The 22,459-nt window shown below is 43.6% G+C and overlaps 1 protein-coding gene and 2 non-coding genes across 3 annotated transcripts; all 3 read right to left on the bottom strand.

The window, feature by feature from the left end:
- Positions 1-2,554: 2,554 nt before the first annotated feature.
- LOC123146711 (sugar transporter ERD6-like 4) lies at positions 2,555-6,552 on the bottom strand. The gene is made up of 17 exons (XM_044566103.1): positions 6,120-6,552; positions 5,938-6,027; positions 5,553-5,612; positions 5,395-5,460; positions 5,105-5,170; positions 4,933-5,008; positions 4,578-4,642; positions 4,404-4,496; positions 4,220-4,300; positions 4,049-4,133; positions 3,915-3,961; positions 3,774-3,836; positions 3,634-3,693; positions 3,463-3,528; positions 3,306-3,365; positions 3,085-3,199; positions 2,555-2,980 (listed from the first exon to the last, which is right to left on the bottom strand). Exons 1-17 carry the CDS (start codon positions 6,417-6,419, stop codon positions 2,868-2,870), a joined length of 1,506 nt encoding a protein of 501 aa, XP_044422038.1. The 5' UTR covers positions 6,420-6,552; the 3' UTR covers positions 2,555-2,867.
- A 4,444-nt stretch (positions 6,553-10,996) lies between these two features.
- Positions 10,997-11,195, bottom strand: LOC123150598 (U2 spliceosomal RNA). The gene has a single exon (XR_006475233.1). It is a non-coding gene; the product is annotated as a U2 spliceosomal RNA (small nuclear RNA).
- Positions 11,196-19,447: 8,252 nt separating this feature from the next.
- On the bottom strand, positions 19,448-19,644 carry LOC123150592 (U2 spliceosomal RNA). The gene has a single exon (XR_006475232.1). It is a non-coding gene; the product is annotated as a U2 spliceosomal RNA (small nuclear RNA).
- Positions 19,645-22,459: the final 2,815 nt, after the last annotated feature.

Below are 22,459 nucleotides of genomic sequence, written 5' to 3'. Positions count from 1 at the left end.
AAGGCGGAGTAGAGGGAAGACCGCGGCAAGTCTTGGCGAGCGAGAGTCATCGATTCACAACACATCCGACCTGATGCGTTACGAGTCATCTAGCGCACGCATGGGAAAGTAGCAGTTACGTGTGGGCCTTAGCTGGGCTACTCCCGTGAAGATTTCTGGACTAAAAGGCTTTCGCTTGTGAATTCCAAATTCTGATGGGTGCAGCCTTGATTTTCTAATGGGTTCACGCACACGATAACCTACATACGCATACATAGTAGCAGAAAAATTGTTGGGTTCACTTGAACCCAACGCCACAACGCTGGCTCCGCCCCTGATCGGCCAGCGTTCGTCACGTTCGGACGTGGCGTTGGACTGGGTCCTCGCCAACTTAGACCTCATGTTGGCCTTAGCCAAGGATCATTTCAGGATCACCGCCTGGACGTTCGCCTGCTGTCAGCGCCGGATCCACGACCAGCACTACAAACTGGGGTTGATCGAGTCCGAGCACTTGGCCTAGTGCATCTCTGACAAGGCCAAAGGCAGGCGACACAGGCCGAAGTTTGTTTTCAGTCGTCTGCACCAGACGAAGGCGGCCGATTAGGGTTGCCGTGACCCTTGGGAGGCCTTCAGCCGCTGGAAGGGCGGCGGTGACGACAGAGGTGCCGGCGGCGGCCATGTCTGCGACGACACCGTCTAGTACCTGGCTTAGTTTGGTTTAGGTTTAGTTTAAGTTTCATTGGGTTTAGCTGAATGTTGCTAAATTTCGTTCCTTTTGGTTGATGATATATGAAAATTTAATAAATATTGTCCGTGTAGTAAAGTTTGTGTAAGTGGTTGTAACCTATGCTCCAATGTGGACCCCTAAACCAGACATTTATCTATCTATGGACCGGTCAGGACAAGTGTCCCGATACCAATGCGAAAGCCGGTCACATTTCAGAAAGAATTTAGCAAAAAAGAAATAAATTTGATGCAAATTTACACAAACTGGATGATTTTCATTCAAATTTAGACGATTTATACATAAAACTGGACGAAATAACTAAAACTAAACGGACAGTGAACTTGTACGCGAGACCTTATACCCCATCTGTCCGTGGACCAGTCCAAACGTCCATTTCTCCGTAAATCGAAAGCAAACCGGGAGGCTTTGCGCGCGTCCGGACCACTTCCATGTAAGCGTCCAACACCTAGGTCCCAAACAAAAACTTCCCGCTCCACCGCTCCAAAAGACTCGCCACTTCCCGCGTTCATGCCAGCCCAGAGCCGCATCGGCTGAAATTGATGCGCCCACCTCCGTGGTGGCTGCGGCCGCTACCCCGCGCATTTCCGTCACTCGAAGCCCGACGACGACAACGACAGTGACAAATGAAGTACCTCATTAGACAGCAAAATGAATCCGGACTGCTTAGTCTGGACAGATTCGGGCGATTTGAGGATCCACTCTCGGGCCGGTGGTTCATGCACCCGGTGCATGGGCTCAGATGGGCTAGCCTGCCGAGGTGGCACGCTCACCAGCTGCCTGCCAGATGGCCATCGGCTTTGGGAGGGAACAAGTGAGCCTGACCAAGGCTGAGGCACCGGACGCGTCGGAGCCGGCGTTCGCGGTCTCTAGTACCTTGAGCTGCCACGCGCACGGGCTGGCAACGTTTTTCTGCACTGCACGGGTGGTGAAGCTGTTCGACATGGTGCTGGGCATGCACCGTGCCCACCACAATGTTGGAAATATTGACAAGAAGAATGTGTCCCCTGTTCTGTTTACCCATCTAAAAAAATTAGTGTTCTTGCTTACATTTTAATTTAGTTTTGCAAACATCACGGCTGACGGTAATGGTACAGTAAAAAATAGAACACCAAAGTAATCTGCCGAGAGTCACTTCATTGACTGGGGGGGGGGGGGTGCGTTGGGCACGTGTTCCTTTTTTTTTCTCTTTTAAATTGTTTCGATTGCTTACCACATATGTCACGTAATGGGTGTGTTTTTCCTTGAAGAAGAAGAGCAGATCTACACTGGAGCAGTATACACTTTGTTTCTGCACTTCTTTTGGACTGGCCCAGTCACGGATGCGGGATAGGCCAGCCCATGAACACAAACAAAACTGTGTGTGTGGGTAGGTAACTGGGCCCCCTCAAAAAAAAAAGAGGTGGGTAATGGGTTTTGCAATCCGGTCCGTTAGTACGGTCATCGAGATGGAAAACCAAAAACCATACAGGCATAAGGGGAGAATTTCAGGGGGTCCCCAAGGAGGGAATTTGGCATGACCACCCAAACGAAATCTGTTGAATTATTTAGAGCTATGGATTGAACTCAAAAGCCAATAAAGACACGTTTCATATCCCACAGGACAAAAATCCAACCTAAACCGAAATGAACAAACGGCCGATGATTAGACAGTCCCTAGAATATTTATGCTGCGGTTGCAACACTTGTGCAATTATCTAGTATGAGTATAAGAAAAGGACAACCTGAAGTTCATTGTCCAAGGCCATCAATCTGAAAGTCCAGTCCTTACCACCATAATGATGGAAATGTGTTCAAAAAAAAAATGATGGAAATGTGACAAGAAGGATGTGTCTTCTGTTCCGTTTACCCATCTCAGAAACTAGTATTCTCGCTTACATTTTATTTTCGACAAATCTCAGGTGACCATGGTACAGTAAACACAAAACCGGAGTACGTATAATCTGATGAGAGTCACTACACAGCCCCCCTTTACAAAGCCAACTGAAAGTCTGAAACAATGTTGTACAAGAATATACACAACTTTGTATGGACAGAAAAAATGCTTCGCCTGCATCGAGGAAGAATCGTCTTGGACTTGTACAAAAGAAAAAAAATGCACAACTTGCAGCACAATGCCATTCCGGAAGAATTACTACTGAGCTCAGCGGAATGACCATTGTATCTCCTCAAGTGTTCTTCCCTTAGTCTCTGGCACCCAGAGGATGACGAACACGAGCGTGAAGGCGCTCACGAGCATGTAAGACACAAATGTACCTGTTGAGATCATTGTAAAACAGAAGTAACTTGCGTCAGGCTATGGCCCCATAATAATTCTACTACTCTAGGGGAACAGAGAAAGCACAAGAGTGAGTGTGAACCTCCAGCACTCCAGCTGAGCAGCAAGTTTGCTGTCATCGTTATCCCAAAGGAAGTCAGCCAGTTGGCGAGCGTCGCGAAGCTTCCCGCGAGACTCTTGATGCTCACCGGGAGAATCTGCAAACATAACAAGTCCAAATGTATGGTCATGTGAATGCTCCGGTGACATGGCAAAACCATTTGATGACCTATGGTGCTTATACAATGTGTAGGTTCGCTATACCTCAGACATTATGACCCATGGAATGGCCCCCATACCGAAGGAGAAGGCGATAACATAAGCCTGAATGAAGTGTCAAGTTAGTAGTATTTCAGGCACAGCTTACATATTTGCGATGTGATTTTTCAGACCAAACAATTTAACTGACGGATGAACGTACCACAATAGCAAGCAAGGAGACCATGCTCAATATGTAATACATGTGAGAGTCTTGTGAAACAGTGTCCTGGAGCAAATAAACCATAATAATGTAAGAAAAATATTCAGAAGAATGACAGAAGAGGCCCTGTAATTTATTGTGTTACCCTGTAGTACAGAAACCTGAACATACCTTGATAAAAAATATGACGGCAACCGCAAGAAGGCTTATAGTCATCCCAGCAGAAGATATCTGCAAGTTGAAGTGAGAGCTAGATTATAGTCACAGACAACTACAGTAACAAACTAGTTTCACAGGGAGGAGGAAGTTACAATGAGTAGGATACGCCGGCCAGCCCTGTCTAGTAACCAGGTTGTAACTAGAGTGGCAAGAACCTGATGAAAAATGCTGTCAGCAGCATAATGTAAAGTACAGTACTAAGAGACAAGAAAAAAATCTGTCGAGTTACACACCTGAATACCTCCAAGTCCAGATGTGGCCAAGTCACTGTTTGTAATACCTGAAGAGCTTTTCATGTTAAATCTAGCAGCTAAAGTTGGCTATAATATAACTCTGAAAAAACATTCTAACAAATTGTTCAACTTGCCTGCAGCTTTGAAGATGCTACTTGCATAGAACAGTATAGCGTTGATTCCGCTTAGCTGTTGTAGAACAAGCAGGCCAATTCCTAGCTGACAAGTTGTACCACAATCACGGTTATTACAGGATGTAATTCTGAATTTTGGTATGAAATAGACCGGCAAGTTAAGGAGGTTACAATCAGGGGCATGCGGAATTTCTTTTGGTTTAACTCTTGGAAACGGATCGCCGCCCTTTTGTTTGCTGATGTTACTGCTCTCTGCATAATGTTCGCAAATATTAACATTGGCGACTAAGCTAAAATTACTGCACATAGATTTTTGCAGTTAGTCAAGTCCAGAAGAAAAAAGGCAGGTGCCTGCCTTTATATCATTCACTTCTGAGGTGATGTCAGTCTCAAATCCCCTCAGAACTTGTAGAGAGGTTTCAAAGTCCTCCATCTTGTTCATCTTTGCCTAAAGATTGATGCACAAAAGTGGTTAATAACAAAAATCAGAATGATGCAGCACTTTGTATCAACATTTAGGTATACAAACCAGCCATCTTGGAGATTCAGGAATGAAGAATAGGCCTGGTATCAATATTGTGCATGGCAAGATTCCTACAAGAATTACATGCCCGAGATTTGAATCAGAAATAGTCAGAGATTTAGAAACGCCGGAGCCCACAAACACAAAGTACTGTACTAGCATAATCAGCACTGTTTACTGATACAGTAACTTTCTCAAAACTGAAGTGAAATATTTGCCTAGGGCATCTCAGGATTCTAGTCATATTTGTCAACATGGCATTTACTGTTACTACTCCTGTGAACTGAAATGTCAGAGGTTTACTGAACACTGACATCGAGAACAACAAATTCAGTAATGCGTCAGCACAAAGTCATGTTACCTATCACTGCAAGCATCCTCCAAGGAACAAACATGCCGAGAATATAGGCCAACACGATACCAATCGTTACCGACAACTGTGGAATGAACAATTGCATAATTAGTCCAACAAAAAAACAAGCTTAAGTCTTGGTCTGACGAAAAAGACAAGTTGCTTGTGAGGATGGGCATACCTGGTTCACAGAGCCTAGGGCGCCTCTCATGTTCTGAGGAGAAATCTCTGCTATGTATACTGGCACCTGTTACGACAAAAATAACAGATGAGGACTATGTCTTGTAACTAGTCCAAGATTTATTTAACAACTAATAAACACCATATTGAGGATGGTCCATTTTGTCCCCATACTACTGACAACCTATTGATCCCTTTTCCTGAATAACTTAACTAGATAGACACATCAAAACATAGATCTTCAATGCAAAAATATTAAGCAGGCACAAAACAGAGTGTTCTTATACGAACCGTGTAGGATATGACACCGACCCCGAATCCTTCAAGCAATCGTCCCATATACAGGAAAGAAGTGTCCTGTAAAACAAACGCCGACAAGCGCGACAGGTTCAGAAGCAGCAACAGCAAGCGGTGAAACAAATCCTCTGAAAAATGTACTACTGTCATACTTTTGCGAAGGAGATGGCAAGCCAGCCGATGATGTTAGGAATAGCAGCAATCATCAGTGACTGTAAAATGCATGAGCAAGCTTGTTAGGGGTAAAGAGAAGAGCATTAGTTCAGTTAGGTACTGAAACATTGCGAAGATACGCCCAAAATTCAGAAGTTTGACACCACTTTATTTGATTTGATTTCAATTAAGCGAAAGATTGCACTGCTATTGGTTGCAGGGGGCCATCAATCAGCAAATCATTGACGTTCACCCTTCTGAACTTTCAGGCCACATGCAGCAGCAAACTAATCCTTCTGGCAACGATATACTACTGACAGCTAACAGCGACCGCATAGAGGAATGACCAAGCAGGTCAAGGAAAGAAATAGAGAAAAATCTCACCCCTTTCCGGCCAATGTGCTCGGCCATCTGGCCGCTGGCGATGGCCCCGACCATGGCGCCGACGTTGGACAGCGAGCCGAACACGGAGAACTGCAGCGCGCGAGGGGGGCGTCAATTACCAAGACCCTGAGCCAGGCCGGCGAGGGGGCCAATGATGAATGAACGGAGAACGAAGGACGGACCTCGGAGATGGAGAGGTTGAGGTCGCGGATGATGGCGGCCTGGGTGGGGGAGGAGAAGCCGCCGGTGAAGCCGAACTGGATGGGGCCGAGCGCGACGATCATGGTGCAGAGGAAGGCGGAGACGTGGGACTCCCGCATGATGGCCATGGAGGAGGTCCCCGCCGTGAGGCTGGACTGGCGCGACCCCATCCGGTACCAGCTCCCCGTGTTCACCAGCAGCGGCTGCTTCCGCGCGTCATGGTCGCTCCCGCTCTCGTACCCTCCCCCGCCACCGCCCCTCCCGCTGCTGCCGCCGTTCATGGCGCCGGCCCTCCTCGCGCGCTCTCCTCCGTCGGTCGCGGCCTCGCCGGATGGATGAGAGAGAGGGACGGAGGAAGAAGAGGGGGAGAAGATCGGAGGAAGACGACGCGACCGTGCGCTGCGCCTCCCGTTGAAATGGGGAAGAGGAAGAGGACGTGGGTTGTCTGTCTGTCCGTCCGTCCGTCCGGCTCGCCGGTCGTGCTCCGGGGCGGGCCCACCTGGCGGCCACTCGGGCGGGTCCTGGGCTCTGCTGAGCTGGACGAAGTGGTGGTGGGCCCGACTTGTGCTTATCTCAAGACATCTCGCTGTCTCGCCTGTATATATTTTTCTGAACGACGACTACCCGTGGGTCGATATATAGAAAAGTAGTAGTAATTGTCAATCAATCTCCATAATTGCTCAAAAATGATAAAATTCCGAAAAAAGGCAAATTAAACGTTTTCCATGGTTATGCAAGGATGGCAAGTTTAATTGACACGCACGGTAATTTCCTGGTACAAAAAACCACTTGCCATGCTTGTCAACTAAACTAGTCATTCTCTCGTCACTAAAATTCCCACAAAAAACGTTTGATTTGCCTCGGTCAAATCCCAAACGTTTGGGATTTATTGGGGTCCGAACTGCTAGATAAATAATACTCTGACGTTCTGGGTCATTAAATATAAAACATCTTTATTTTTGCGGGGAAAATATAAAACATCTTGTATTTGGTTATCAAGGTAGTTTTCTTTCCTCTTTTTTTGCGGAAGGAGAAAATATTAAGTAACATAAACACTTAGAAAAACACGCATATGCATCCAAATTGTTAGGGTGTCGGAGTCTTTTTGCTCCTGCATTCTTCAACGATGCATCGGCAGCAAAGCCTTGTCGCCTATGAGAGTGTTTAGATCCACCGGTAGACAATGAGTTTTTCTGTCCTCTGTCAATCTCTCCTATTTAAAGCATATGTAATTTCACCTTATGTTACTTTCTTCCGTTTGCCCTCTCCTTCCTCACTCCACCTCCTCCTTTTCGGTGCTGTCAATTTTTTTAATGAGATTGCCCTTTAAAAAATGCTTTAATTGTCTCACATCTTACTTAGAAAAAATCATGTGCACCCGCAAAAAAAATCATGTGTTTTAACCCAAATGTATTGATTCAATTGAGAACTAAAATTATTATGATACATAATCATTTTAGTAGTAAAAGATCGCAGGTAAACCATGACGATTGCGTACAAAAAAATATTTGTGCTCTAGGTGCAACACACGAACAATTATATCTGGTACCAAAATATTTGTTTTTCTTCTCTGGCACAAAACTGAGAAATGAACCGCCTAGTAGCTGTCAAAAGAAAAAGTCCAGCGCCCAGTTGTGTGTTTGATAGAATACTATTGCTACGGAAAATGCAGCGCACGTTGGTGTCAACAAGAGGGATCCACATCGACATATGTGGTAGGTGGGCATCAGATTGGATCAGGGGAGCGATCTCGTGCAATCATACTTTTTTTCTTGAGGGATCGTGCAATCATACTTTGATGTGATGGCCTTTGTGTTTATCGTGGACTACTACTAGTTAACTACTTAATCATCCACTGGGCGGTGGTGAGAAAGAGACATGCTGCCGAAATGAGGCCGTACATACTCCTCTTGATTATGTACCCCGCTTCAGGTGGTTATGAACGGCCTCTGAAAAAGTGAAAATCATCCAACAATTCACGACATGGACACAATCGTGTACCAATCACCTCGGAACATTCTTAATCAAAATGCGAACCACAGTTCGGGAAATGGAAACTACTCCCTTTGTCCTATAATGTAAGACGTTTTTTGACACTACTGTAGTGTCGAAAATTGTCTTACATTATGGAATGGAGGGAGTACAATTCAGCCATAATTTGTCCTTCGGAGTGGATGAGAATGGCTCCACCGACAGGGGTGGAGAAACTCCAGTATATCGCTGGAAGAAGATTCGAATGCACGCCAAGAGGTGGTCGAATAGGATGGAAGTCTTCCAAAATTGCCCTCGGTGCGGGTCTTCGGACAGAGGTGGCAACGCTCTGTGAGATGGCAACCTCATGTCCTTGTCAATTCTTCAAATCAACGAGATTAATTAGAGTTTGGTCGCTGCCGTCGTTGCTTTGGGAGGTGCCTGTGTCATGTGTTGTACTTTTGGTACTCTAGCTCTACACCCTACATGGCAAGTCCTTGATGCTTTCGGCGTCTCCATGGGAGAACTATTAAGGTTTGTGTCTCCAGGAACAGGGCATCACATCTATGGAGTTTTGGAGTGTCCTTCATCATTTGGTGCAGCATTGTTTCCTTATTTGGGTCACTGGTCCTTCTGGATCGTGAGCGACAATGTTTGTTGGCAGAGTTCGATGACTTCCCAGCTACTGTACATGTGTTGAGAAAACTTTCTTATTCCGGGACGCGGAGGAATTGATCCCGGGCACCAGTGATCCTGGATGAACAGTAAAATCCGAAAAAATAGTAAAAAAATTCAAAAAAATCTGAACTTTTTTGTCAAGAAACTTTGATGTTTTTTTACATGCATGCCAATTTTCATGATGAAATGACATTTGTGGAGGTGTCAGCAAAAAAAACAAAATCATGCTCCAAAAAAACTGTTTTTGGAAGCATTTTGGAGCATATCGATTTTGTTTTTTTTTGCTGAGACCTGCATGAATGTCATTTTGTCATGAAAATTTGTACGCATGTGAAAAATATATCAATGTTTGATGCCAAAAAAATTCAGATTTTTTTTACTTTTTAAATATTTTTTTTGTTTGTACTGTAGCAAAGGGTGCCTGTGAGCTCGAGCTCACAATAGCACTTTCGCTTATTCCGGAGTTGGCATGAAACTCCACTTGCGGCAGCAATTGGCAGGTCATCGACATGTAAGAGATGATTGGGATGCAAATTTTCTTATGCGAGGGGTTTTCTTGTAATACCGGTTCAGTTTTAATATGAAGCCTTGGGCTCTCTAGCCAAGAAAAGAGAATGGCATTCTTTCCATTACCCTCGTAATTAAGAGCATCTCCAACGGATCCCTAATACTGTCTCATTTTCCAGTATTGAGATAATTGGGCCAAAAAAATCAACTCCAAAAATTTTCATTTTGCCATCACCAATAAACCACCCCAACTCCAACAATATACAAAGGGAGTTGCCTTTGGCCCCCATACCTTCACCAACATCGTGGGGCCCATATTTCAACTGCCCTCTCTCCTACCTGAAGCCGCTTGTGTCGCCAATGCAGCCAGCTACACCACTGCACCTCCGCCGCTCGCGGAAAGGATATGACCTTTGTCAATTTGTGGACCCAAAATGATTGAGGGAGCCTATGTTTCCATAAGTGCTCCTTCGCTAAATGTGCATAGAACATATGCTTTGCACAGATGTTGGTCTTCTTCTTCTTCTTTGGCTAAAAAAAAGGCAAATTTTGTGCCTAACTTGTTTGGAGCGTGGCTAAACTAGTTTGCAACGTGACGACTAGTCATCTCTTCGTAGATCTTTCAATCATGCTCTTGCTTTTTGTCGTATGGTGCCTTTTAATTTGTCTTTACCTTGAATTTTATGAGGGCAACTTCTTTGGGCATGTCGTAGAACTGGCTGCCCACTACATGTAGTGTTCTTTTTTCATGTCCCTTTTATTTTCCTGAATTTGGTTACTCTTTTCTTTTAGTAATGGGATGATTGTTTTTATAATAGAATATGGAACCGCAATTGACAAAAACCATTTGAATTAACTAGATTTTACAGCATGATTTTTCCTCTAATTGCGAGATGAAAACTGTAATGTTATGTCTACTTACTCAATTATTTCCTTTATTTCTTATACCGCTATATATATCCACCTAGCAATTGACTTTTAGGGCTCAAGAGACGAGATTATTGCAAAGATCAACTCTTCCTAAACTCATACCCAACTTCAAGGAACACAACACGAATCAAGATTGCTCATAGGAAAAAAAATTGTATCTCCCGCAATGTCCATCGGTGTTTGGCACCCAGAGGACGATGAACACAGAGAGTGAAGGAATTCACGAGAGTCTTCCAGTGAGTGGTCTTAATTCTATGCAAATGAGTTTGATTTGTGACCTACATTGACCTAGCTCAACTCATATTACAAAGTGAGCGAGCTCGGTTTGACTTCGGCCAGAGTTAGAGTGGCGTAGTTGTTTCATACTCGGCTCAATCTCGAGCACATAAGAAGTCCTAAAAGATCTCGCCTTCGATGTCAACGTGATTGCCTAAATTGTGGTAATTTTGCGTCCACCTATTAAAAACGTAAAGATAACAGATCATTATTATTTTCATCCTCGTTATATGCATCAATGAAAACATACCTACCAAACTAGTTTGACTCATCCTCTAAAAAAAACCTAGTTTGACTCATGTTTGGACTCGTACGTTTCGCGTCGATAATCACAGAAGATATTTTGGACACAAATTGCATGTGCAAACCCATTTACCTTCAACCACCCGAGTCGGCAACATGGTCAAATACTGTAACAGCTCATTATAAATATTTTAAGCCACGGTTAGGCTAGATAAAATCACATACCAAGTAAAGAATGTTAATTTAGCTTTGGTTGGGGTGTGCCACACCCGGGCTGTAGTGCAACACCCAGGGAACACCTAAGAACCCTATAGTGGCAAGCTACTAAGATGGATCCTCCCCTATAAAAAATAAATTTAATATCATTGTGGAGATGTAATCCACATATCAGATATTAAACTGATAAGAACAGATACTACACTTGATCTTAGCCAAAAGGCCGAGAAAGGTATGAATCGAAACAGAGCCTTTCCCCTCATCTTATACATGTATGACCGACTCCGCTGGGCAATGCAAGCGGTGTGGGACTAATTAATCTAACCGGATGTTTTCTGTCTAATTAGCTTCATTAACATTTGGGTGCATAAACCCAGCAATAAGATAGAAAGCCCATAATGCTTAGAGGCCCAGTAATACGCCAATACGGCCTGTGCACGAAACACAAAAAAAGCCTTTCTGGGGTTGTTCTCGCGGCTGAAAAATATGGTCGTCTACGTTTGTCTTGGAAAGGATGAATAGCAGGGTCGCATCACTGATCCGGTAGCCGCAGCGGCGGCGGGACCTCCACCGGATTTCCCTCGCCTCAGTTCATCTCTCCGGTACAAGACCGCAGGGAGCAGGAGCAGCGATTCGTTGAGCAGCCTACAGAGGGCGCGCGTGATGATGATGCTGGCCCTCCCGCGCGCGGCTGAGCGCCATGGTCGCGTAAAGTGCAGCGGCACCAGCGGCGCTGGCAGTCGGACTGGTCGCATGGCATCAGGCGGCGGCCGCGCGGCCCGGGAAGTTGAGGCCGCCGTGGACGTGGAGTAGACTGTAGACGCCGAACCGCGCGAGGCGGTTGTAGGAGAAGATACGGAAAGTGTTCCGGTCCGTCTCAAGACCTCTTCTCATCTCATATAAGCCACAACGCGATCCCCTTTTTCCTTGTGCGCCGCGACCGCTCAAACCCTAATATATTCCCCCGAAAGTTCGTTTCGTCTTGGCCGATCCATGGCCACGGCTCAGTACGGCAGCACCTCCTCGTTATGGCCGTTCCTTAACCTGTCCACCACCATGTGGTCCGCAGAACGTCCGCCCGTGGAGGCCTCGTGGATGATGCTGGAGCGCTTCGTGTTCCGCAGGGACGACGACGACGACGAGGACGGCAGCGGCTCCTCCGTCTTCCCGGACGAAGCGGCCGCGCCGTTGAGGGCCAACTCCGTCACCTCCCTCGGAGACCCCTTCGCCGTCGCCTTGCTCCCCGCCGGCCCTCCCACCTTCTCCCGCCTCTACGTGCAGTGGCCGCGCGGTCCACGCAGCTTCGACGGCTCGGATACGGGGACCGAACTCTTGTCCGCCCACCGGGACCTCCTCCTGCTCAGCCTCGCCTCCGAGCTGAGCCTCGACGACAGTGACCCTTACCGGCAGGACTACTTCGTGTTCCATGCCGCTCTAGGGGCTGGTGAATCGCGGCTCACACGGCTCCCGGCGTGCACCATACCGATTGTGCTGAAACTGTGGGGCGACGATACAACAATGGATCGCTGGTTCAACCGTGACACCATCGGAATACATTGCGGCAGGGATCACTTCACCGTGCTGCAGCTGGCCAAGTTCTGTGTTTCAGCAAGGAACAGTGTTATGGGAGCCGAACTATGCGTCTTCCGCTCCCCTCTGTCGACCGATGGCTCCGATGATAACGTTGCCGAGGGGAAGTGGGAGATTCTGACGCTGCCGATCCAGCATACAGAGGAGGAGTTCACCGACCTGACCTGCTGGTCGACCGATGCCACCATCATATCCAACGTCTGCGTGATCTGGGTTGATTACCACCAAGGAGGTATCCTGTCGTACAAGCCATGTCATGACGATGCACTAGAAACAAGACCACGTAGAATCATACATTACAGCTGACTGCCTATCAACAATCGTCCTCGGGATTCCTCGCCAAGTGGAGAGACACATGAGATGTGCCGCAGTCTGTGCGTCGCGGGGAAAGAGGGCGATCTCCTCAAGTTTGTCGACGTTGCCCGTGACGATGGTACCTTTGTTGGGCCGCTTGATCCTTATTCTAGTTTCACCATCACCTGCCATGCCCGTGCATCGTCAGAAGATAATGTTTGGCACAAGGAGGCGGTGATTACGTCTCAAACATTTCGGCGCCTAGCCGCCCGTAAACGTCTTCTACCGTACAACTGTGTGCCCATGTTCCCTCTTGTGAATAGGGACGAGCCCGATCTCATACACTTCATCGTGTGTGAGCCTAGGGACAATGTTGACAAGCTTTCGGTGGTTGTTATTGATATCATCAAAGAGGCAATAGTTTCGGTTTCTCCATATATTCAAGGAGAGGAAGACCTCTTCGGCAAAGATGCAGACATGGTTCAGGGACAGGTTTCGTCTTCTGCAGTCCTTTCTCCCTGTCAGTTCTCAAACATGTTCTCGGCTGATTTCACAGGTATTAATTTACATCTCACATGTTTTATTTCTTGCACATTGTGTATTTATTACTTCATACTGGCTCTTGCTATTGTTGGCTTGGCTACTGAGCTAGCTTCCTCTGTTGCGGCCTTTTCTTCCTTCTCCATTCTAAATTTGTTTCGCTTCCGCAGGTATTAGTTTGCATGTCACATATATAATTGTGTTCGTCGACCTTCTCAAACAAGCTGTTTGTTCCGTTGGTATTTTTACTAATTAATTCTGACCCTGAGGTGATTGCCGTTACGTACCAAACTGCCTGGCTGAATTTGAATTTTGAAGTGAATTTCTTGGACAGAATAGGGTAAGGATGTAAGTGAATAATTTGAAAAAAAAATCGACATCTTACCGCTCGCAAGCGTCTTTTTTATGGCTTTGTAGCAACACAGGAGATTTTGCTAGTCTGGAATTAATAAAAAAAGCCAACTTTTATCTCCTACTGTGCAATAAAACTCAAGTTTATGATAACTATAGTAATATGTTTCTGCATGTAGAATTGAATTCTTGTTAAATATACCTTCATTGCTTGATCAAGATAAGGGTTTAGGTAGTAGGTTCGTTCAGGGAGGTTCAGTACTACACTATTTGATCCTGCTACATGTGCGGAAACCTGAAAGCCTGTAGGTAATTAAGGACAGTAAAACTGAACCCTTTCCGAGCCCTCTCACGACTTGGCAGTTTCTGGCCGTCCGTTCGCGTGATCTGGTCGACCTGAGCCGTTAGATCTGCTGCCAATTCCGAGCTCCACCGCAGTTTTTTTTCCTGGCCCAACTGTCCTTAAGGGCCTCTACTCCGGAAGAAAAAACTGAGATCTGTGGTGCACTGGGCTTTTGTGCCGGCCCATCAGGCTAACCTGCAGAAAAATGTGTTCGATCGCTGCCACAGGGAAGGTCAACTGGGATTTGCCTGGTTGATCCAGCCGAGCGCGATGCAGGTGACGCGGGGATCCCTGGATCCAACCGACGCAGGCAGTATGTCTACGAGGGTATCCAGCCGACGCGTGTGATGCGGGTCTAGGCAATAGGCATTCGGGTGTTCGGCAGTTCCATGAGGCAATCGACAATCGAAACTGATCTTTGGGATTTGAAGAAGGCAATCAATCTTCAGTTTCTAGAGTCATTCATGGTGGATGATGTATGCCACTCGCCGATGGCCATTAATGAAGGTGTGTGCCTTTCTATTTTCCAACCTGTGTTATATATATGCTCCTTCGCATGTCCCTCTCAAATCTCGATCACCGTTCTTGCTCCTTTTCTTTTAAACTGAATCACTGTTCTTACTCTTGCAGCACGGTTCTCTACTAGGTTGGCCTCTATCTTAATTTCCACCCTTACCTGTACTATCCCTTCTTCCACCCGTGCAGGTGGTGACTGTTGTTTCACGCAGGAGATAGTGACTAAAATCCACCCCTCAGTCAGATTGGGACATCCAATATCCCCACCAATTAGGTAAAACCTTGTACATGAGGGTACAATGAACAATTTATTTGTCAAAGAAATTATTGATTAACTTATACTGTGTTGTTGTTGCTTGGTTTCTTTTTTCAAGATTTTGCTTCAGTTTAGGTCAATCATCAATTGGTTTCAGGGTAATCTCTATTCTTATCAGCTCTACACATTATAGCAAAATATGTACTCTAGGTTAGGATGTCGTCATGAAGTCATTTATCTGCACATAGCAAAGAAGAGTTAGAAGTTGGGGACAGAGAAGTACAGGAATGAAAATTTCTCATGTAGGGTTGCATCGGCATATTGTAAATTTTTTAGTGAAATATGTACGAGACTACAATCAGGTGTAGCCTATTTTGTGATACACCAAACATCTGTGTAGTATCTTGTTCATGTCACAATGTGAGAGGTTTAGGAACAGAGAGATGGTAATTATGGACAGAGGAGAGGAATATATGCGATCAACATATATATGTAGTAACTCGAGAGATGATGTGGTGGAGTGGAATTTCACTAGGTGGTGGAGCAGAATATGAGTAGGTTTCGAGTTCATTAGCTCTGGCCATTTATCAGGTATCCTAAATGGGGCCTTATGTAGAATGAATGTTAGCTAAAGGAGCACATCTCTGTATGGAGCCAATTCACTTGAGAAGATGAAACAGTATTATTTATTTTGGTACATTGTCTTTGTACTTAATCCTTGTTCTATTTGATAGTCGACTTTACAAGTAATTGCAATTTTGCCTTTTAAGAATTCATGCTATTTCTTTTTTTGCAGCAGGCGCAATGGAATTCAGGTGTAAGTTGCCGGCCAGACTGAGTCTATAACAAATGAGCAGTACCTATGACCGTATCTGCGTAGGATGAACATGATGTACACCCATAATTATGTTTTCACGCCGCGGATTCTAAAGTCCGAGCAGGTAAATCAGAAGCTACTGCAGCTACTAGACTGCAAGCTGCAGTTTGGCTGTGCATCACGCCAGGTGATGTATCCAGGATGTAGCTAGAGCGATGCGATGAGTTTTGACTCCACTAAGCTTTGTTTGATACATAGTGTTCAGTCCCCTCTTGGGTTGCACACATTATTACTTGCCTTCTTGGGGAAACAGATTGGATGAATTGATCAGTTAGTTATCCTATGGTTAGTGCCAGTAAGTTGAATTGTTTCTATATAGAAAAACGAAATGTTAGTGCCATTGTTCTATTCCTTAATGGATTCCAGTAAGTTGAATAAGTTAGGATAAAATCAAAATGTTAGCGACCCTGTAATTTTCGCAATATGGATTCTTGTATTCCTCATTTTCTATTCAATTAAAATCAGTGTATGGTTAATTATGTTACAACTTGAATCATGATGTGATGTACAATAGTACCAGTGTGACGCCTGATGATCTTTAGAAAATGTTTGATACAGGAATGGTTGAAATTATACAAGCTGTTGTCAATGAAATAAAAAAATGCACTTTATTAGCAAAAAAATTAACAAAAAAAATTAAAGGGTGGTTTCACTTTGGTATAAAAGTATAACAAAAAAAGTATGTGTCTGTTTATGTTACTTATGCTATGCTTGACTTATACAAAGCACAAGGGGCCCAATAAACCCAAAAGAAGCAAGTATTCTTATACAAAATCAAATTATTGCCACCTTAACATCTAACACATTCCTACGAGCATAATAATCAACTTAAAATATTTGTTCCACCAATAACAAAATAAACAAGCACAAACGCACACACCGTTAGTTGAATTTCGGGCAAAAAATTCATAGTTGTGATATTGAATACTAACCTTAAATATAATGTATGACAATATGATGATTAAATTAGTACATTTACATATAATTGCATTAGTAACTAATATTATAATGCCAAAATGGACGGGCGCAGCAACGCGCGCCGTCGACGATCTAGTAATACCGTAACAGCAGCACCATTACATAGCATTTACTCATGAATTTCAGAAAATACTAAAGTATATGGATCAGTTTGCAAGCCGGTTTTGTTGCAGTGCCTACTTTTTCTGCAGCGTCCTTTCTTCCCATCAAATATTTATTTGCGCACAATGCTGCTTGTTGTTGCATACCAGCTGTTGCTTGATTTGGCAACCGTTAATTAGCTCCTTTCCCATGCCAGATGAATCAACACCTTGTCAATCTGGGAGACCAGCAGCATTGCAGAACCTAAGATGCGCCATTAGTGACCCATGATGGACCTGCAAAAGTGATATTTCATACTACAAGACATACATGTTCAGAACTATGCTAGGCCAAGTCAAAGAAGTATAAAGTTTTGCCTATTGTTGCAAGGGTTTTAAATTAATAAGTGATTTCAATGCATGTAACCTATTGGTGTATAAATGAACCAGAACCAAACTATTATTTTTGGAATTAGTAGAAATTAGAATAGAGTCAGCAGTCGGAATTGTTGGTAGTCAGAATAAAATATTTTGTTGTTGAAACTTTCTGACTTGTAAAGTTGTAATAGCAGTTTTGGTACTGGTTAAGATCGAAGTTTTCCTTTTACTGATTGATGAGAAGATCGGTAGTTGTTCTACTATAATACAACGATCTTTTTTCTCTGGCTGTATGGAAATAGACTTTGATTGCTAGCAAACATGCATTTGGCGACTGCTTTCAGGGATCTACCGATGTATAAGGAGGTGTAGGATTGAGCTGGAACGTTGGGAAGAGAACCTTGATCAGGATGAGGAGCACGGGCTGCTTGAATTGCTCAAGTTATTATTTTATTTTGAGTTCAGTCTGCCTCGCTTACTTCAGTTTCAGTATTATTTGCTAGTTCTACAAACTTGCTCGATTTCCCAGTTTGTGACTTATTTTCATTTGTGTTTTGTATTATCCTGGAAGACACCCAATCATTCACTGAATATGTGTGATGTCATCTGTTTCATCAATGTATAAAAATTTCCTTCAACTTTATTTCTTACACAGCCACATAAAGTCACCTAGCAATTGACTTTGATGACTCATGAGCCAAGATTCTTGCAAAGATCAATTCTTGCCTAAACTTATACCCGACTCTTTTTTTGCGAAAATGATTCAGATCTATTATCCAAGTTCACTGGAAGTACAAAGCACCTCAAACATAGTAAAAATTACATCGAGATTCTGAGAACCATACGAAATTCTAAAACTAGGGATGCAAATGAGTTTAATCTGAGTGACTTAGATTAAACCCAGTTCAACTCGTATTAAAAAGCAGCGAGCTCAGTTTGACATGGGCTAGAGTTTAAGTGGCAAAGACGTTTCATATTCTGCTCAATCTCGAGGCACAAAAGAAGTCCTGGAAGATCTTGCGTGCATGCTCAATCTCGAGGCAGATAAGAAGTCCTAAAAGTTCTTGCGTGCAGTGTCAACGTTATTCCCTAACTTGTTTGCTCACCTATTAAAAGGCAATACACTTTTCATTCCAAAACATAAAGATACCTACCATGCTAGTTCGACTCATGTCGATTAAAATTTTGTGAGCTACCTTTCATCTCATTTTCCAACAGTGATACAAAAAGAAGCTCATACCCGGCTCATATATTTTCACATCCAGCTAAAACCCGAGTTTGATCTCAAGCCGCGAGCTTTTAATGAATCCCTAATCCGAGGTAAAAGTGTTTAGTAACCAAAAAGCACATTACAATACGTACCTAAGTAGCTAACAATTTACTACGGAGTAGTTTAGTAGACATTGGATTTCCCATGAAAGAATTAATGTACTACCCCACTCATGTTTTGGAATCAAAAGTGCTTGCCTTTATATCATTCACTTCCGTTGTGATGTCAGTCTCGAAACCGCTCAAAACTTGTAAAGATTCACGAAATCATCCATCAAGTTCATCTTTGCCTGAAGAGGGATGAGTAAAAAGAATGTCACTACAGTACAGATTTCAGAATGATGCTCTGTTTCATATGTCGAACTTGATCATATACACTCCAGCCATCTTGGAGATTATGTAATGAAGAATAGACCAGGAATCAACAATGTACAAGACAAGGTTACAGAAAGAATAGATACCAGAGATTTGCATCAGAAACCCGATGTCGGAAATTAACTGAAAATTCTCACAAAAAGAGGGAAGAAACTACAAAATCGTAGCCGCAAGACCAAACTTCAGTAATATGATTGCATTACCTAGTACTGCAAGCAACCTCCAAGGAACAAACATGCCTAGCGCATAGGCCAAGAAGATACCAAGGGTGATAGATAACTACATAACGATCAATTGCACAGTGAGCTTGACATGAACAATCTATGTACTTGTGACTGAGGAGATATCTCTGATATGTATACAGGCACCTGGTTCACGGATCCTCGGCAGATAATTCATAGTTCATACTACTAAGTAGCTCAGTGGTCTTTTGGCAATAAAATAACGATGGACCATTCTTGTTTTTGCAAATGAACGAAGGACCATTCTGCATCCAATGTATTCACATCTCAGAGAACATTCCTATTTTTTTCTGCCAAATGATGTTTCTTTCTAAACAATTCAACTAGAGAAGGAAGATACCATGAACCGTGTTTGAAGCCCAAGGAACAAGGCAAGTAAAAAGGTTAATTTAGTTTTGGTTGGGGGGCGTCACACCCGGGCTGTAGTGCAACGCCTGGGGAACACGCGAGGACCCTAGTGGCAAGCCACTATGTTGGATCCTCCCCCATAAAAACTAAATTTAATATCGATATGGACATGTGGTCCACATATCAGATATTAAACTAATAAGAACAGATACTACACTTGATCTTAGCCAAAAGGCCGAGAAAGGTATGCTTTGGAAGGGAGCCTTGCACCTCCTCTTATACACGTCTAACCGGTTCCTCTAGTCTGCGCAGGCAGTGTGGGACTAATCTAACTTTCAGGATTTCTGTTTCACGTTATTACTGTTGGGGCGCATAAACCTAGAAATAAGATAGAGCCCACATGTTTAAAGGCCCAGTCATACGGCCTCAGCGGGACTCTGGAGCCGGCCCATACAAGGGTGACTGCGCTGACGACTCATATGGGAATTATGGATCGATCATTGAGGAGATAACTATTAGATCATCTACTTTTCAGTGTAAATTTATTTTTGAGAGTCGTGCTGTTAATTATGAAGCACATAGATTAGCCAAGTTTTCACTATCTAGAGGTCCGGGGCGCCATGTGTGGTTTGGAGTGTCTCATGACTAAAGATGTATCCCACTACATGTGGAATTTCATGAATAAAACTTGGTTTTACCCCTAAAAAAATGTACTACGTGTTTCTCAAAAAAAAAAAGACCATTTACCACGTGAATGTCCTTGACCCTGCTTCCCTAAAAAAAAACTGAATGTCCATACATGTAGAGATTTTTTTTTCGCGGGGGCCCTACATGTAGAGATTGTTCAAAGAAAGGAATGTAAAATTTCTTCAGGTTTTCCTTTCACCCGCAAAAAAAAATTCTTCAGGTTTTTGGTCAGGATCATTGATCCAGGCAGGCAAGATAGGAGTGCAGAAGTAGTAACCTCCAGCGCTCCAGCTGAGCAGCAAGTTTTGCCGTCGTCACCGCCAAGGAAATGAGCATGTTGGGTGAGCGTGGCGAAGCTGCCCGCGAAACCCATTATGCCGACAGGAATGATCTCATAATGTCCATTCATAGTTGGAGCTGAAGAATTCAGAGTACTTCGCTAATGCATTGGTTGTGTAATTCAAATGCTTTCCCTGAACGACAATAGTACGACGGAAAAAGAAATAATTCACCTTTAAGATACATTTGGCCCCTGCTTCACTCCAGCTGATTCCAAACAATCGTTGGGACTTGGTAAAGGTTGTTGCAGCACTTGTTGCAGGACAGTGGACAGAGGACTTATCGTGATTCCCGCGGAACAATTATATGTCTCTGTCGCTGACGTTGGTCAAAGAGGCCACGTGGATTGGCCTGGGTCTTCTTCGGCTAATGAGACCTTGGTCCCGAAGCCTTTGGAGTATCTTTTTTATAGGCGCCTCTATCTTTTTTTTGCGCAAAATATACCCAAAATTTAAGGTAATACAAGAAATAGGATAGGATCCTTTACTACGTCTTTTGGGGCTAAAAACACTTTTGTCTATTTTGATGGTGTCCTGGCTAGGGGGCCTCTCTCACCACATACGGCCTAGAATAAATGCCAACCTTTATCTATCATTGTGCAATAAAACTCAAGGTTATGATGTTGTTTGCATGTAGAATTGAATTCTTGTTAGATAAACTCTTCATTGCTAGATCAAGATAAGGATTTCGGTAGGTTTGTTCAGAAAGGTTCAGGTAGTACTACTCATGCTGCAACATGTGAATTTATTGACTCGCAGGAAACCTGAAAGCCTATAGGTAGTACCGTAATAGCAGCAGCATTACATACCATTTATTCATGTATTTAGAAAATACTGAAGTATGGATCATTTTGTGAGCCGCTTGCCTACTTTTTCTGCACGGTCCTTTCTTCCCATCAAATATTTATGTGTGCACACGGTCCTGATTGCATCCAGCTATTTCTTGTTTCGGCAACCGTTAATTAGCTCCTTTCCCATGCCGGATGAATCAACGCCTTGTCAATCTGGGGGACCGACATCGCAGAACCTAGGCACGTGGGGATGTACCATTGTGACCTATGAAGGAACTGCAAAAGTGATATCTGATATAAGACATAAAATATTCAGAACTAAATTAGGCCAAGTCAAAAAAGCATAAAGTTTTGCCTTTTGTTCTGGGTTTTTTAAATCAATCAAATGATTTCATTACCAACGCAGTTCCTGCACATTGATATATAATAGAACCAGAAACAAATTACTTTTTTTTGGAAATTAGTGGATTTTGTGATTTGTGATTAGATTAGAGTAGAGGCAGCAGTGGGAATCGTTGGTAAGAACCTGCCTTTTTTGTTGAAACTTTCTGGGCACTTTTGCTAACAAACGTGCATTCGCCGGCTGCTTTCAGGGACCGATCCATGTATAAGGAGGTGTAGGATTGAGCTGGAACGTTGGGAAGAAGACCTTGATCAGGATGAGGAGCACGGGCTGCTTGGATTGCTCAAGCTATTATTTAATTTTGAGTTCAATCTGCCTTGTGTACTTAAGTTTCAGTATGCAAACTTGCTTTATTTCCCAGTTTGTGACTTATTTTCATTTGTGCTTTGGCAACTAACTTTTCATTCCAAAACTTAAAGGTAACAAATCGGAACAATTCTCATTATATGTATCAAAGTTAAGTACCTACAATGCTAGTTCGACTCATGTCAATTTAAAATTCTGTGAGCTACCTTTCTACTAATTTTTCCAACAATGATACAAAAGGAAGTTCATACTCTGCCTCGTATATTTTTCACGTCCAACTAATTAAAATCTGAGTCATTCTCAAGCTACTCACAAGCCATGAGCTTTTAACAGAGCCATACTAGCTGGTAAATGTTTTTACAAAGCAATAAGCTCATAATTCAAAATACCTTATCTAAGTAGCCGACAGTTTACTGGTTTAGTAGACACTGGATTTATTAAGAAAAAATGATGTATTCAAGTTAATCACTGACAACCTGATAAGAGATTGGATGTGTAACCTGCTACTTTCACCGACGGAAATGTATAGCCAAAATTA

The sequence above is a fragment of the Triticum aestivum genome, chromosome 1B (assembly GCF_018294505.1).
Source record: "Triticum aestivum cultivar Chinese Spring chromosome 1B, IWGSC CS RefSeq v2.1, whole genome shotgun sequence".
NCBI lineage: Eukaryota > Viridiplantae > Streptophyta > Magnoliopsida > Poales > Poaceae > Triticum > Triticum aestivum.
Note: the sequence above shows the minus strand (reverse complement) of the source record. Positions and strands in the feature narration are given on the sequence as shown.